The following is a 13,481-nucleotide window of genomic DNA, read 5'->3' as shown; positions in this document are numbered from 1 at the left end:
GGTAGATTACTTCTGACATGATAACACGATTGCTGTATTCATAAAGCTTGGCTTAAAAAATGATAAAGACTGAAAGATAAAATGATTGTCACAGTATTAGTATTATCAGCAGTCTTTTGGTGTGTGATAAACGATTCAAAGTCACATTACTTAAATTGGACTTCCCTGATCATACTCCATCGTTTTACCCGCACCTGAAACATCACGACCCCACCACGCCAATGCATTTTTTAAAGCGGAGCTGTTTTCGGTCTGAATGCTTGCTCATGTCTCATTCATACAGAGACAGTGGACTCAGTAAATATGCATTTGCCCCTCCCCCTGTTGTAGGGTGTGTGAGCTGTTACAAAGCGGAGCAGTGATGAACAAGATTTACCAGCCCCACGAGGCCCACATCCCCTTCCTGCTGCAGCTCTTCATAGACTACAATCTGTATGGCATGAACCTGCTTAACTTGGCGGCTGTCAAGTTCCGCCGGGGCCACAGCAAAGGTAAAGAGGTCACAACTCATCACTCATTTTGCTCTTCTTCCTTTTTCTCATTCTTCTCATTTTCATTCTCATTTTCTTGCTTTATCTTTTTCTTTTAAAGTTTTTGTAAGGATTTTTGTTGTAGCTAATCCTTCATTGTCACCTTATCCTATTTTTAGTGTTAAAAAATAGATAGCTACAAATTTTTCCCTAATCCCTAACAATCGTGGTCAACAGTTTACACTCATGAAGAACATGTACATCATGACAGTCTTCAGTTCCAGTGATTTCTACAGCTCTCATGTCTCTATGAATGAGTGGAACACAAACTACCTTGTCACAAAAACATTCATGAAGTTTGGTTCAGTAATGAATTTATGATAGGTCTACTGAAAATGTGACCAAATCTGCTGGATCAAAAATATACATAGAGTAATTCTAATATGTGGTTAAATGTCTCTTTTTCACCTCAGTTAGGTGCTGTTGATACTTTAGAGCAGCAGATCCACTGGCTGCAAAACAGCCCCATAGCATAACACTACCACCACCATGCTGGACAGTAGGTCTGACTTTGTTGGGGTTAAAAGTCTCACCTTCTATCCTCCAAACATATTGCTGGTGGCATGCCAATGCAAAACACACTTGACTGTGTATGTACACTGACACCTGTCTTCCAGCAGCTTCTAAATCATTGCAGACTTACTTTTGTGGTTATTGGTTGACTCTTGACCATCCTGACCACCCAGACAGTTGTTTGCACAGTTGATCTCGGGACCTGTAACTACCTTGAGATAGCTACAAGTGACTTTCCTGACTTGTTCAAATCAATAATGATTTCAATCAATTTCAGATCAATGCTGAGCTCTTTAGATTTTCCCATTGTAGTGTTTGTGGATGAGTCTAATGACTGTATCAAACAGGTCCTATTAAAATGGGCCAGAAAAGTCAACAGCTGTTACCGATCAGATTCACTCAGAAGAAGTTTAGAGGCCATGCTACAAAGAAAATATGCTTCACACAACTTTCTATAATCACCTAAATTGATTGTTCAAGTTACTGTATATATGCAGGTTGGGTCACATTTTCAGAAGACCTATTTCTCTCTACATTTTATTCTATTCATTTTTTTTTAATCTTTCTAGTTACCTGGTCTCTCATCTGTCTATTAAAGCCATTCTGTTCCTTTCATTGCTGCTTGCAATGAGGAGGCAAAGAATAAGATCTAGTGGAAGCATATTGCCCTCTGATAAGCAGGGAGCTTCTATAGAGCCAGGAGATGGAAAACAAAGTTTTGTGAAGTTGTGAGGATGGAACAAGAACAGGCAGGCTGATATTGGGTGTCAGTACAGGCACTTTGTAGTCTCCAGGCTCCCTCTTTTCTTGTATTGCCTTAGTCATTTGGAGTGGTGTCAGTCCTGCAGAGTTATGATGCAGTGACACACACAAAGAACTGTGGGTTTTTTTTCAGAAAACACTTCGAAGCTTAATGCAGATGCAATGAAAAAGTTGCATGCGTCACTAGGAAATGTAATCAAAATGTTGCCTAAACAATATTATATTATATACCACAGTTTTAGAAAATTTGAATTCATGAGTGACTATAATAGCCCTCAGTTGAGCACATACATCCTCTGAGGCCCAATAGTCCCCTTTAATTCAATCAAATCTAATACAATATCAAGCTGTATCCTAGCCCTCTATCACTCTAACCTTTAAACCACCCATAGCTGCTTAACCATTATTAAAGCTAACCAGATCTGTAACAGCTATACACTAGGACAACAAAACAATTCAGACGGAATCATAATTTCCATTGTGGTGTAGAAGAATAATAGATTTTATTACAATCTCTTTTGAATTGTACTCACTCAGAAACCACTTTTACATGGTATTTATTGTGATCAAGTGTGTTTGAAAAACCTGCATAAACCCACAAACAATCGGCAGTAGCTTTTCAATTCACCTTGTCAGTGGACAAGTTTGCATTTCTGTTTTTTTTTATAAGTTAATTAGGTCTATTCTGGGCTAAAAACCCATCCTCCATCCAGGTTTGGTAGAATTGTTTCAGTAGTTTTTGTGAAATCCTGGAGCCAGACCAGAACAACAAATAACAAGCAAACACAAGTGCAAAGATCACCTCCTTGTCAGAGATAAGTTGGAACACGCCATTGGTCAGTTCAACACACTCAGGTTTTTTTTTTTTTACTCCGCCAGCCTTACGGTGGCTAGTGTTAGCTCACATTACCAAACTATACATTGATATTGTTTCTGGCACTTTATGACTCCCCTTTACTTGTGCCAAAAATAAACAAAAGCAATGAAATGTATTTAAACAGTTACAAAGTGCTTTACACCACACAATAAGGCAAAGCGTATAAAACCAGCCATAAAAACACAGAGCACAAAGAGAGTAAAACAGAATGTCCTGAAGAAAATACAAATGCAAAAAGCATTCTAAAAAAGAGTTCTTTTCAGACGGGATAGAGAAGAAGAGCCTTCACACTCGGGTTATTCCAAATCATAGGAGCTCCAACCGGCCCAAAAGGCTCTGTACCCTTTGTGTATTCATTTAGTCTTTGGAATAACCAGAAATGATGTATTTGACTTAGCACATCTCAGATAAACATTTCACTGGTTTTCTGACAAAAGTAAACTTCAGAAGAAAACACATCGTTTGTCACCAGATGACATGCTTGTGATTTTCTGTCCGTACCTCTCCACTCACTCAGTCAGGATTCCTCAGAGCTACTGGGGGAATCATTATCCATTATCTCCTATTAGCTACAACAGAGCCAAAGTAGACCTTTAAAACCTGTGTGTCCATATCTTTTGAAGTGTGTATTGACCAGTATTGGGTGTAATGCATTACAAAGTAATGTATTACTGTAATCACATTACTTTTTTCAGTAACGAGTAGTGTAAGGCATTACTGTTCTGAATGCAGAAATCACATTACAGTTTGCCAAGCTCATTGCTTATGTTACATTGCTAGGTTAATCAATTTTAACAGCATAGTCGCACGCATCACACACACAACGGGCTTGGTTGGGGTTTGGCACAAGGTATCTTTCACCATCACCGATTGGTTAGTTGCCACCCGCAAGGGGAGATGGGATAACAATGGCAGCGTCAACAACACGAGCAGAACATGCTGCTGCATGCGACTTGCCTGAAGACCCCCTGCTGCGTAAAGCCACTTTTGACAGTTGGAGATAGAAACATTACTTTGAATTTGTTGAACGTAAGGAAAATAACTTGACTGTAAGGTGCACACTTTGCCTGTGTTGGAAACTTCTCTCCACCGCTGCTAACACTACCTCAAACTTAACGAAGCACCTACAGAGACAGCACGCAAACACAAAGCTTGTTGCTAAGGAACCGTGGCGCAACATGAATGAGACGCCAAGCAAGCAGCCAAAACTTTATTTTCAACAGAACCAGAAGGTACTGACAACATCGACATCTGAGATGAATGCTTGTTGCCTCGTACATAGTAGAGGAAAGCAAGTAGAAAGAATGTAACGAGTGATGTAACTAGTAATGCACTAATTACTTTCTTCAGGGAGTAATCATGTAATGTAAGGCATTACTTTTTTTGAGAGTAATGTGTAACGAGCCCCAACACTGGTATTGACTGTTGAGAAGTGGGGACACAGGGTTAAACCCACAGTGGGACTGGGAGACTAAGGTTTTCTTCCTCAGACATCGGGTGAGCCTAATCTGGATAAGCCAACCCTTACTTCCTCCTGATGGAGACTAAACCCCTGACTGCCCACTCTATTTGATCATCCTTATCTCACACCACTGCCTCTGAGCGTAATGGTTGGTCAGTCTCTCGTCAAACTCACAGAGAGCATCCCATCCAGCGGAACCGCCTCTAAATGTTAGCATTAATGATTCAGGACAGGAAAATTCCACACTTGATTTTAATAAAGTTCTTTATTTAAAGTCGTCATGCATGACTCTATTCTGACAAAAGCAGGGCCCCCGTGTTTGATCCACCTATATACTGACGCAATCAATGGAAAAGGGGATCCAATGCCCCTTACAACAAAGAAAGTAAAATACCCCGTTAATGGCTACACCTGTTTACATTTTCTTCTCTCCTCAAGATCAAAGTTAAAAGCCTGAAGTTCTTAATCTGGGATCAAGAGCAATAATGCTAAAAGGGGCTGAGCCATTTTGAGATGAAAAGAGGCCTTGATGTATTTTGAAGTCCACTTAACTGCCTTAACACTCGTCTCCAAAATAGTTAGTGTCAAAACTACAAGTGAAACAAGTAGAAAGAAATGCCTCATAAGACCAAGCAATTTTCATTGTATGTACTGTTATGACCCTAGAGGTCATAAATGTTTCAATTTGTCTGTTTTAATAACCCTCTTTTACCTGAGTGAGAGTATGAGTTTGTGTGATTGGTTTTAGGTGTGTCTGAGTGATTGTAGGTTGCCCTGTTGAGCTGATTGGTTCCTGCCTGGAAGCCAAGAGTTTAAGGGCCGGCTTCTCTCCAGTTCCTGTAGGCCGGTCAACGTCAACTGGCGGCCCGCGGGCCAGATTTGAGAGATTTCCATCCGGCCCCCAGAACAATTGCCATAGCCTGCCATCAATAAAAAAATGTTGTTAAATGCATGGATGTTACCCCAGATTTTGTGATAAGCTACAGCGATAGAAAGCCTATACACATAAATCTAAATAATTAATCCGACACGGGATCTGAGCCACTAACGTAACACCATGCAAACTCCCTTTACTCATAAGTAACAACATTTGACGAACATAATCATCCGTCTTCTCATACTCGGTCATGGTGCACTCTGCAAACTCATCGTTTTTGCCAATTCAAAATCAAACATCTTCAGAACAAAACAAGGGCACACAGCAACAATCACACATGTACACAAAGCATCAACTAGAAACACATCACAACAACAACAGTCGGATAAACGCTAAACAATCACTCCCACGAGTCTTTGCGCCTTTAGCGCTCCGCGTCAGGCAAACGAGACTCCTCTGCTCATTACAATATTTTATTGTTTTACGTGCTCATTTTTCTCAAATGTCAAAATTGTCCTTGCTTGTGCTTTGCGCACAACTGCGGTGTCTCAATAACAACCATCAACATAACAAGTAATTGCAAGCCTTGCACATCAGCAAACAGTTCTCTTGATAAATAAAAGCGACAGGCCTCAGTTAAATCTTACTCTTCACATCGAATCAAAGTAGCCTGTGATCCAACAAATCAATACAAAATCAATACAAATAAAGTAAAACCAAGAAAATCCCAAGACTGAAATACTCCCATTTCCTTAAATGGAGAAGTTACATTTCCCCTTCGACACTATCTTTTTAATGTTGGGCTTGACAGCTGTCAGGCTTATGCGCAAGCAGTCCTCCAAAGACTGGTTTGAGAGTCGGTTCCTCTCATGCGTTTTTATAGAGTTCATTTTTGAGAACGCAGCTTCACAGGTGTATGTTGATCCGAACATGGTGAGCACATACATGGCCAATGTCTTCAGTGTGTCATACTCTTGGGGACAAGCCCCCCAAAAGGCTCTCAAGCTTTCAGCACCACGGAGAGCAGCGTCATGTCACCGGCGGCCTGGATGTCAATCAGTTCACTGTGAACAGCCGCCTCGTCCAGCGGCATCACCTGCCTCACGTTAGCGGAGAATTCTCCGCCTGGGCTGATAGTGAATGGGTCACGCACGAATCCAATGACATCCCTGGAAATGGCAAAGTCATCAAATCTGGCAGAGAAATTTTCCCTCAGCTGTGTGTTAAATGAAAGAACCAGATTTCCAACACTACTCTAACGGCCATAAACGGTCATTTTGACCGCGAAATTTTAAACTCTATATTCTCTCATGTAAATACCCAATTGAGTGATGAATGCATTCATTGTGTCATGATATTTTTTTAAAAAACGAAATAACACCAAAATGTACATTTTGACAAGTTTAATTATAGCTACATTTATCAATATTCATACCATCGCACATATTAAACCGTAATTATTGCATATATCTACACAAGATTTTAATAGAAAAAAATTCAGAACAAGAAAATTAACAATTAAAAGTAACTTATTTGATTACGAAACATTTTATTTTAACACTTTATAATATATAATAAAATAAATCATAATAATTGAAAAAGCTGGAAACGAGCTGATCTAAAACAAAAACAAAGGGCCGTTGTGATCACTGGTCACAGTCTCTGCAGATTACCTCCGCTCTCAGTTACAACACGGGCTTGTGGCATTTCAAGTGTCCGACATTTGGTTCCGTTTGCAGCTATTTCGGACCGGCACTGCCTCCGTCTCCGTGTCTGCTGCTGCGGTGGTTGCTTCTGCTGCTGCCCACCTTGTGCCGAATGCCGCGGCCGCTTTCCTCTCTATGTATTCTACCCTCAGCTCCTCTGTCAGCTGTTGCAGGACTTTCCTCCGGGCTCTCCTGCTGCTGGTGCTCCTTGAATAAGATGCGGGCATTGATCCCAGCCAGGTCGAGGATGTTATAGAAGACGCCAATGGCCATCTTCCGTACCGCCTTTGACGCAGTATGCCCTCGCATCTGGTCCGGGACGTCCATGTCGTACTGGTGTTGTTGTAGTACATCACAGACTCTGGTTTTGCCTTCGCCCCACTAAAGGTGCCCATACCTGCGTGCACGGTGCTCAGGATGCAGACAGTCTTCCTCGGCTTTCCCTGCTACACAGTCACAGTCGCATCACTTCAGAACCTTGTTGAACAGCTTTCTCGCTGTTTCACGGAGGGGCAACTCCCGTTTGTGTTTGCCCGTGGTGCCAACCAGGCTATATAATACAACTATGTAACAATTAACTCACAAGTAAATTTGCAAAGTTAGAGACAAGAGAGACCATGAAAGCAGGAAACCCCGTGAAATGATGTGCGGTCAATAGTACTGTTTATGGTCGAAATAGGTCAAACACATCATATTTTCTTTGTTTTTTGTGTGTAATTTATATAAAAAAAACTATTCTAAATTAAAATACAGACACTTGGAAAAGTCATGTAACAGCAATATTGCATTTTTTCATTCAACACAGTTATTGCACATATAAATTTGAAAACTGTCAAAGACTTTTTTTAAACACTTGGCCGTAATCTTGAAAATATTATAGAAGATAATAATATTAAATAATATTATAAAATTTTATGGGTTTATTAACACTGACAGAGGCTAAATAATAACATATTACTTAGGATACAATTCTTATTTTATTTTATTTTATGAGCATCCGGCCCTTACAGTGTGCGAAGAGAAAAATTCTGGCCCTTGGACAAATATAGTTGATGACCCCTGCTGTAGGCTCCTCTCCCGTCCCAGAATGCCAGCATGTGTGATTGTGTACGAGCTGTGTTTTTTTTTTTTTCAAACTGTATATTTATTCAGATTTTACAAAGGGGTATGAGACATACACTACATATAAACAACAACAATCCCTGAGAAAGCAAAATCAGAAAAGACAAACAAACAAGAACAGAGCTGGTCGTACATTACCATGACATTGCTATTGCATCATTTGAACATATCTCAACATGGATGCATACAAACAAGGTGAGTAGCACCTTTTGGACTTTGTTACTAGTCAGTCTCCATCAAGCTGGGCCAGATGATCCAGAAATGTCTGTTAAATCTTATAGAAAACCCTGAATTTGTTCAAAAGTCCATATCTGACTCTCTCCATGTGTAATACACCTGTCAGCTCTGGCAATCCTGAAAAGTGGGCACAGTTTCTGATTTCCACAGATCAATCTCTTAGCAATTCTCACTCCATACATAAAAGTATTTTGCATAGAGCGGCCTTGGTTCCACAGGGACAGGGAATATCCAAACAGCGTTATGTCGGGATCAGGTTTAAACTAACTGTCATACATTTCAGAGAACCACTTGAATATTTCACTTCAAAAATTATACAGGTTTGGACATGTTCAGAAAGGTGGGCAAGAGAGCCCTCAGCAGACTTACATCCATCACATAAGGGAGAAATAGTGGGGTAAATTATATGTAACTTAGTTTTTGAATAGTGAAGCCTATGCATTACCTTGAATTGAATTAACTGATGTCTAACATTCACAGAGCAGGATCGGATTCTGCTGAGGCTCTCCCCCCAAAGCAATATCACCAATCTGTATCCACAACTCCTCCTCCCAAGCTGTCTTAGCAGATTGTGTGTCAAAATTAGTCTGTTCAGAAAATATCTTAACAAAATTAGAAATCAAATTTTTTGAATCTGGTGGGCCCAGCAAAAGTGTATAACACCGTTTTTCTTCAGGGAGATGCTCAAAGTTTGACATACTCTGGCGGACATTGTTCCTAATTTGTAAATACTTTAAAAAATGTGTTGATGGAATAGAGAACCTTTCTTTTAATTGGGAGAATGCAACAAACTTTTTAAAGTGACAATGCCCTTTTATCTCCAGCTGTCAAATGTTGCATCTGAGAGAGATGGAAGAAATGCATGATTACAGTAAACTGGAGCATGAATGGAGGTGTCTGGCAATCTACAGTTCTTTCTAATTTGCTGCCAAATTTTCAAGCTGTTCAAGATAATTCTGTTATGCTGCTTGGTGTTTGCAGGCAGACCAGGTGCTGAAAAGCAGAGTGCTGGAAGTGAAATATTTATGATGCTTTTCTTTTCAATGGCAACCCAAGCAGGAATATCACTTGAGACCTCCACTGTATAACCATCCTTCCAGTAGACCAAAGCCCTTAGATTTGCCATCCAATAGTAGTGCAGAAAGCATGGTAGACCCAGCCTACCCCTCTCTCTCGATTTATATAGGTGAGTTTTTGATATTCTGTGAGCTTTGAAACTCCAAATAAAAAGAATGATTATGGAATATAAAGTTTAAAAAAAAGACTGTGTCAGAAAAATGGGGAGATTTTGAAAGAGATGTAAGAATCTCAGCAGGGTGACCATTTTGATAGCATTTACACAACCTATCATAGAGAGGAGGAGGGTGCGCCACCTATCTTTGTCTTCCTTCAGCCTTTCCACCTTCACAAGGAAATTCAATTTGAAGATTAACTTAGGATCTTTTGGTAAAACTACCCCCAAATACTTTAGTTTATCAGTAATTTTGAATGGGAGGTTATGCAGAAAGTTGACATCCAGGTCTCCAGCTAGAGGCATAAATTCTCTCTTCTTTCAATTAATGGTATAACCAGAAACTTCACCAAAAGACCTTTTAAGATTTAGTAAAATGGGGATAGACTTAACAGGTTGAGACATAAAAATGACCATGTCATCTGCTTACAGCGAAAGATGGTGATCCACATTCCCTAGACAAACAGGTTTAAGAGCAGAGTGTTGCCTGATGCTAATAGCAAGAGGCTCGATCGCAATTGCAAACCGCAATGGGCTAAGAGGGCAGCCCTGGTGTGTCCCTCTGTCTAATGACCTATCTTGATTAGTTAATATGCAAGAAGTAGGGTGGGCGCATAATGTTTTAATCCATGAGATAAACTGTGAGCCAAATCCATATTCCTCCAACACTCTCCACGTATACTGTCATTCCAACTGGTCAAATGCTTTCTCCACATCTAAACGAAGTGCAGCCACTTCATGGCACTTTTCGTATTTATGATACATTATGTTCATTAGCCTTCTAACAATAAAAACAGAAAATCTACCAGGGATAAATCCAGTCTGGTCAGTGTGGATAATGGTGGCATGTACTGATTCAACCTGTTCGCTAATAATTTAGTTAAAATCTTCATGTCTGTATTCAGCAAACAATAAGACGGAAAGATGAGAGATCTGTCTCATCCCTACCGTCTTAATATCAGTGAGATATTGGCCTCATATAAAGAGTTTGGGAATTTCTGAGTTCCAAATGAGTGAGTAAACATTCTCAGCAAGAGAGGAGCAAACTGTTATATTTTTTATACAATTCTATGCCATAGCCATCTGGGCCAGCACTCTTACCATTATGGCATCTAAAATCTCTTGAATGGTGATATCAGCATCCATTGCCTCCCTAGCTGCACTGCTCAGTTTTGGAAGGGTTAGATGTGCCATCCAGTCAGAGATGTTCCCTTTAGCTTTTGATGTGTATTATTGTTGGTAGTATTCTCTGAAGCGCTCATTTATATCCCCAGGATCAGTGACCATCTCTCCAGTTTTTGATCTGATTAGATGTATGGCCCTGCCAACTTGTAAACCTCTCAGCTGTCTGGCAAGTAGTTTCTGGGGCTTATCCCCAAATTCAAAATATTTTTGTCTTAATCTAAACAACTGGTCGCTTACTTGGTCAGATAAAATGCTATTATATTCATATTTCAGCTTGAGAATGTTGTGCAAGTTGAAAGGGTCAGAGGCCGATTTATAGATCGTTTCCAATTGTGTTAGCTCCTTTTCAATTTCCAAAAGCCGTTTTTGTTCAGGTTTTTTCAATGAGGATTCGAATGAAATTATTTGTCCCCTGATTACAAGTTTCCCACAAAGTCGAATCTGTTACTTCTGCATAAAAAAAACATAAAGCATGCAGGACAAACAACAGTCAGTATCAGACAAATTCAAATAAAGGTAAATAGTGAGAGAATACAAAGAGGCATGCGCATCATATACAGGCAGTAGCCCACCAGAGCAGACAGTACATGCGCACAACAGGACAACATACAGCAACATTGCATAAAAACTAAAACAAAAAAGAAAACAACAACATGTCTATCAGTCAAAAACGAACAAAAACAAAACAAACACACAAACAAAAAAAACTAACCAAACAAAAAAAAAACAAAACAGCACATAAGAACGAGCTACATGGACAACCTAAGCAAGCAGGAGAAAATCACAGACACACTGAAACAAGAAGGCAACAGCAGGGGGATCAGGTTCAGTGCTGGCAGGTCATATTATCAATAAACCACTGTTTCAGATTGGAACTAAAGGACCTATACGTGTTTAGATCTCTGATACATGTTGGGATGTTGTTCCATTCTCGTGAGGCTGTGACAGAGAAGGCTGACTGACTAAAGGCACTTTTCCTAGATGGAATAATACAGTCCCCCCTTGTGACTCCTCTTGTGATCCGACATGGATTTGTTCTAATGTTAACAAATTCTCTGTGTGGAGGAGTGGACAAGCCATGTATGATTTTGTAGAAAAGACATGCGTTTTTGTGCTTAATCATGTTTTCCCATCTCAATAGATTGTATTTTGTTAAAATTGCACAGTGGTGGAATTGCCTTGGTTTTTTGTCCAGAACTTTAAGTGTTTGTTTATACAAAGACTGTAGTGGTTTTAGTGTTGTGTGATTAGCCTGAGACCAGCTCGTCAAACAGTAGGTCATGTGAGAGAGTATCATTGAATGCATGTACATCGTGGCTGCCTGGGTGGACATGGAGTTTATTATAAATTTGAAATTGGCAAGATTGAATTTAATCCGTTTACAGACTGTTTTTACATGTGCCCTGAAATTAAAGTTGGAGTCTAGAATAATGCCAAGGTATTTAAATTCTTTAACAATTTCTAGTTTTTCTCCTGACACAAGAACATCTGGGTTTTCACTAGAGTCATTGGTTTTGGAGAAGAACATACATACAGTTTTAGATACATTTAGTTGGAGACAGCACTGGTTTAGCCATGCTGTAATTTTCACCATAGCATTTGTGAGTTTGACAGCAACTTCGGTTTTTGTCAATCCATGTACATACAGCACAGTGTCATCAGCATACATTTAAATGTGAGCCTCTGGACACACAGACGGCAAGTCATTTATATACAAACGAAATAAAAGTGGGCCCAGTATGGATCCCTGCGGGACACCAGTGGACAAGGAGAGGGTGTCAGATTGTTGGTTATTTATTCGAACAGGTTGAGTTCGGTTTGAAAGGTACGATTCAACCCATTTAAGTGCATCAGCAGAAAAATTAAAAGTGGATAACCTGGATAAAAGAACCCTGTGATTCACCGTGTTAAATGCTTTGCGGAGGCGCAGGAAGACAGCACCAACAACGCCACGCTTATCTTGCAGTGATTTAATTTTTTCAATGAAGAAACAGTTAGATGTCTCAGTTGAGTGGTTGGATCTGAAGCCAAATTGCATTGGATGAAGGGTGAACGAGCTGTTATTCAGGTAGTGTGTGATTTGCTCAGCTACTCACTTCTCTGCAACTTTAGACATTATAGGGAGGATGCTGATGGGTCTTTAGTTACAGTTGGAATGATGATCACCGGATTTGAAAATTGGCGTGACAATTGCAGATTTCCACACACTCCGAAACTGCCCTTGTGATATTGAGAGGTTAACAATTTTAGTGATGGGACTGGCTAATTATGAACCGATATCTTTGAGCATGGTTGAGTCCATACCAAATACATCTTTTGCTTTTGAAGGTTTGAGAGATCGAATAATACCTGTGATTTTTGTTTCTGAGACGGTGTTAATACTGAAGGCTGGCTCCAGTGTGTTTACTGAGCATACATTAACATGAACAGTAGAGAAGCTCTTTGCAATAGTTTCTACAGAATCAACAAAATGACGAATAAGAGCTACTGCTACTTCAGCTGGGTCTTTAGTCAGCTTTCCAATCAAGTCAAGTTCAGTTGACCTTCCTGCATTGTGATGTTGTCCCATGAGTTTTTTTTAACTGAGTCCATATTATTTTAGGACTACCCTGTGCCTCACTAATTATAGTAATAAAGAAATCAGCCCTAGCTTTCCTCAGTCCTGTTATCACTTTATTTCTTAACATGGCAAAGTGATATTTGTCATGATACAATTTTGTTGTAGTGGCCCTTTTTAACGCAAGATCACGTTCTTTCATTAGTTTTAAAATGTCTGGATTTATCCAGGGAAGACTGTTCTCCTTATTCCGACACTTAATGCTACGGGAAAATTCTGTGACAATACTCTGAACTTTACTTGAAAATATTTGACTGCCCTCACTCAGGTCTTTCCCTAATAGCAGATCATTCCAGTTAAAACTATGAATAGTGTTTTAAAACGCTCTTGCATGTTCTTGGGGATTCTAAGGCTATACTGAT

General features: G+C 39.8%; 1 protein-coding gene across 5 annotated transcripts in view; it reads left to right on the top strand.

The window, feature by feature from the left end:
- rev3l (REV3 like, DNA directed polymerase zeta catalytic subunit) overlaps positions 1-13,481 on the top strand; it is a 180,158-nt gene that overhangs the window by 79,935 nt on the left and 86,742 nt on the right. For all 5 annotated transcript variants that reach the window (XM_030405547.1, XM_030405548.1, XM_030405546.1 and 2 more), the window contains exon 4: positions 331-491. In XM_030405547.1, coding sequence (XP_030261407.1) covers positions 331-491 — 161 coding nt within the window. The remainder of the gene's footprint in view (positions 1-330; positions 492-13,481) is intronic.

The sequence above is a fragment of the Sparus aurata genome, chromosome 22, assembly GCF_900880675.1.
Source record: "Sparus aurata chromosome 22, fSpaAur1.1, whole genome shotgun sequence".
NCBI classification, from domain to species: Eukaryota; Metazoa; Chordata; class Actinopteri; order Spariformes; family Sparidae; genus Sparus; species Sparus aurata.
Note: the sequence above shows the minus strand (reverse complement) of the source record. Positions and strands in the feature narration are given on the sequence as shown.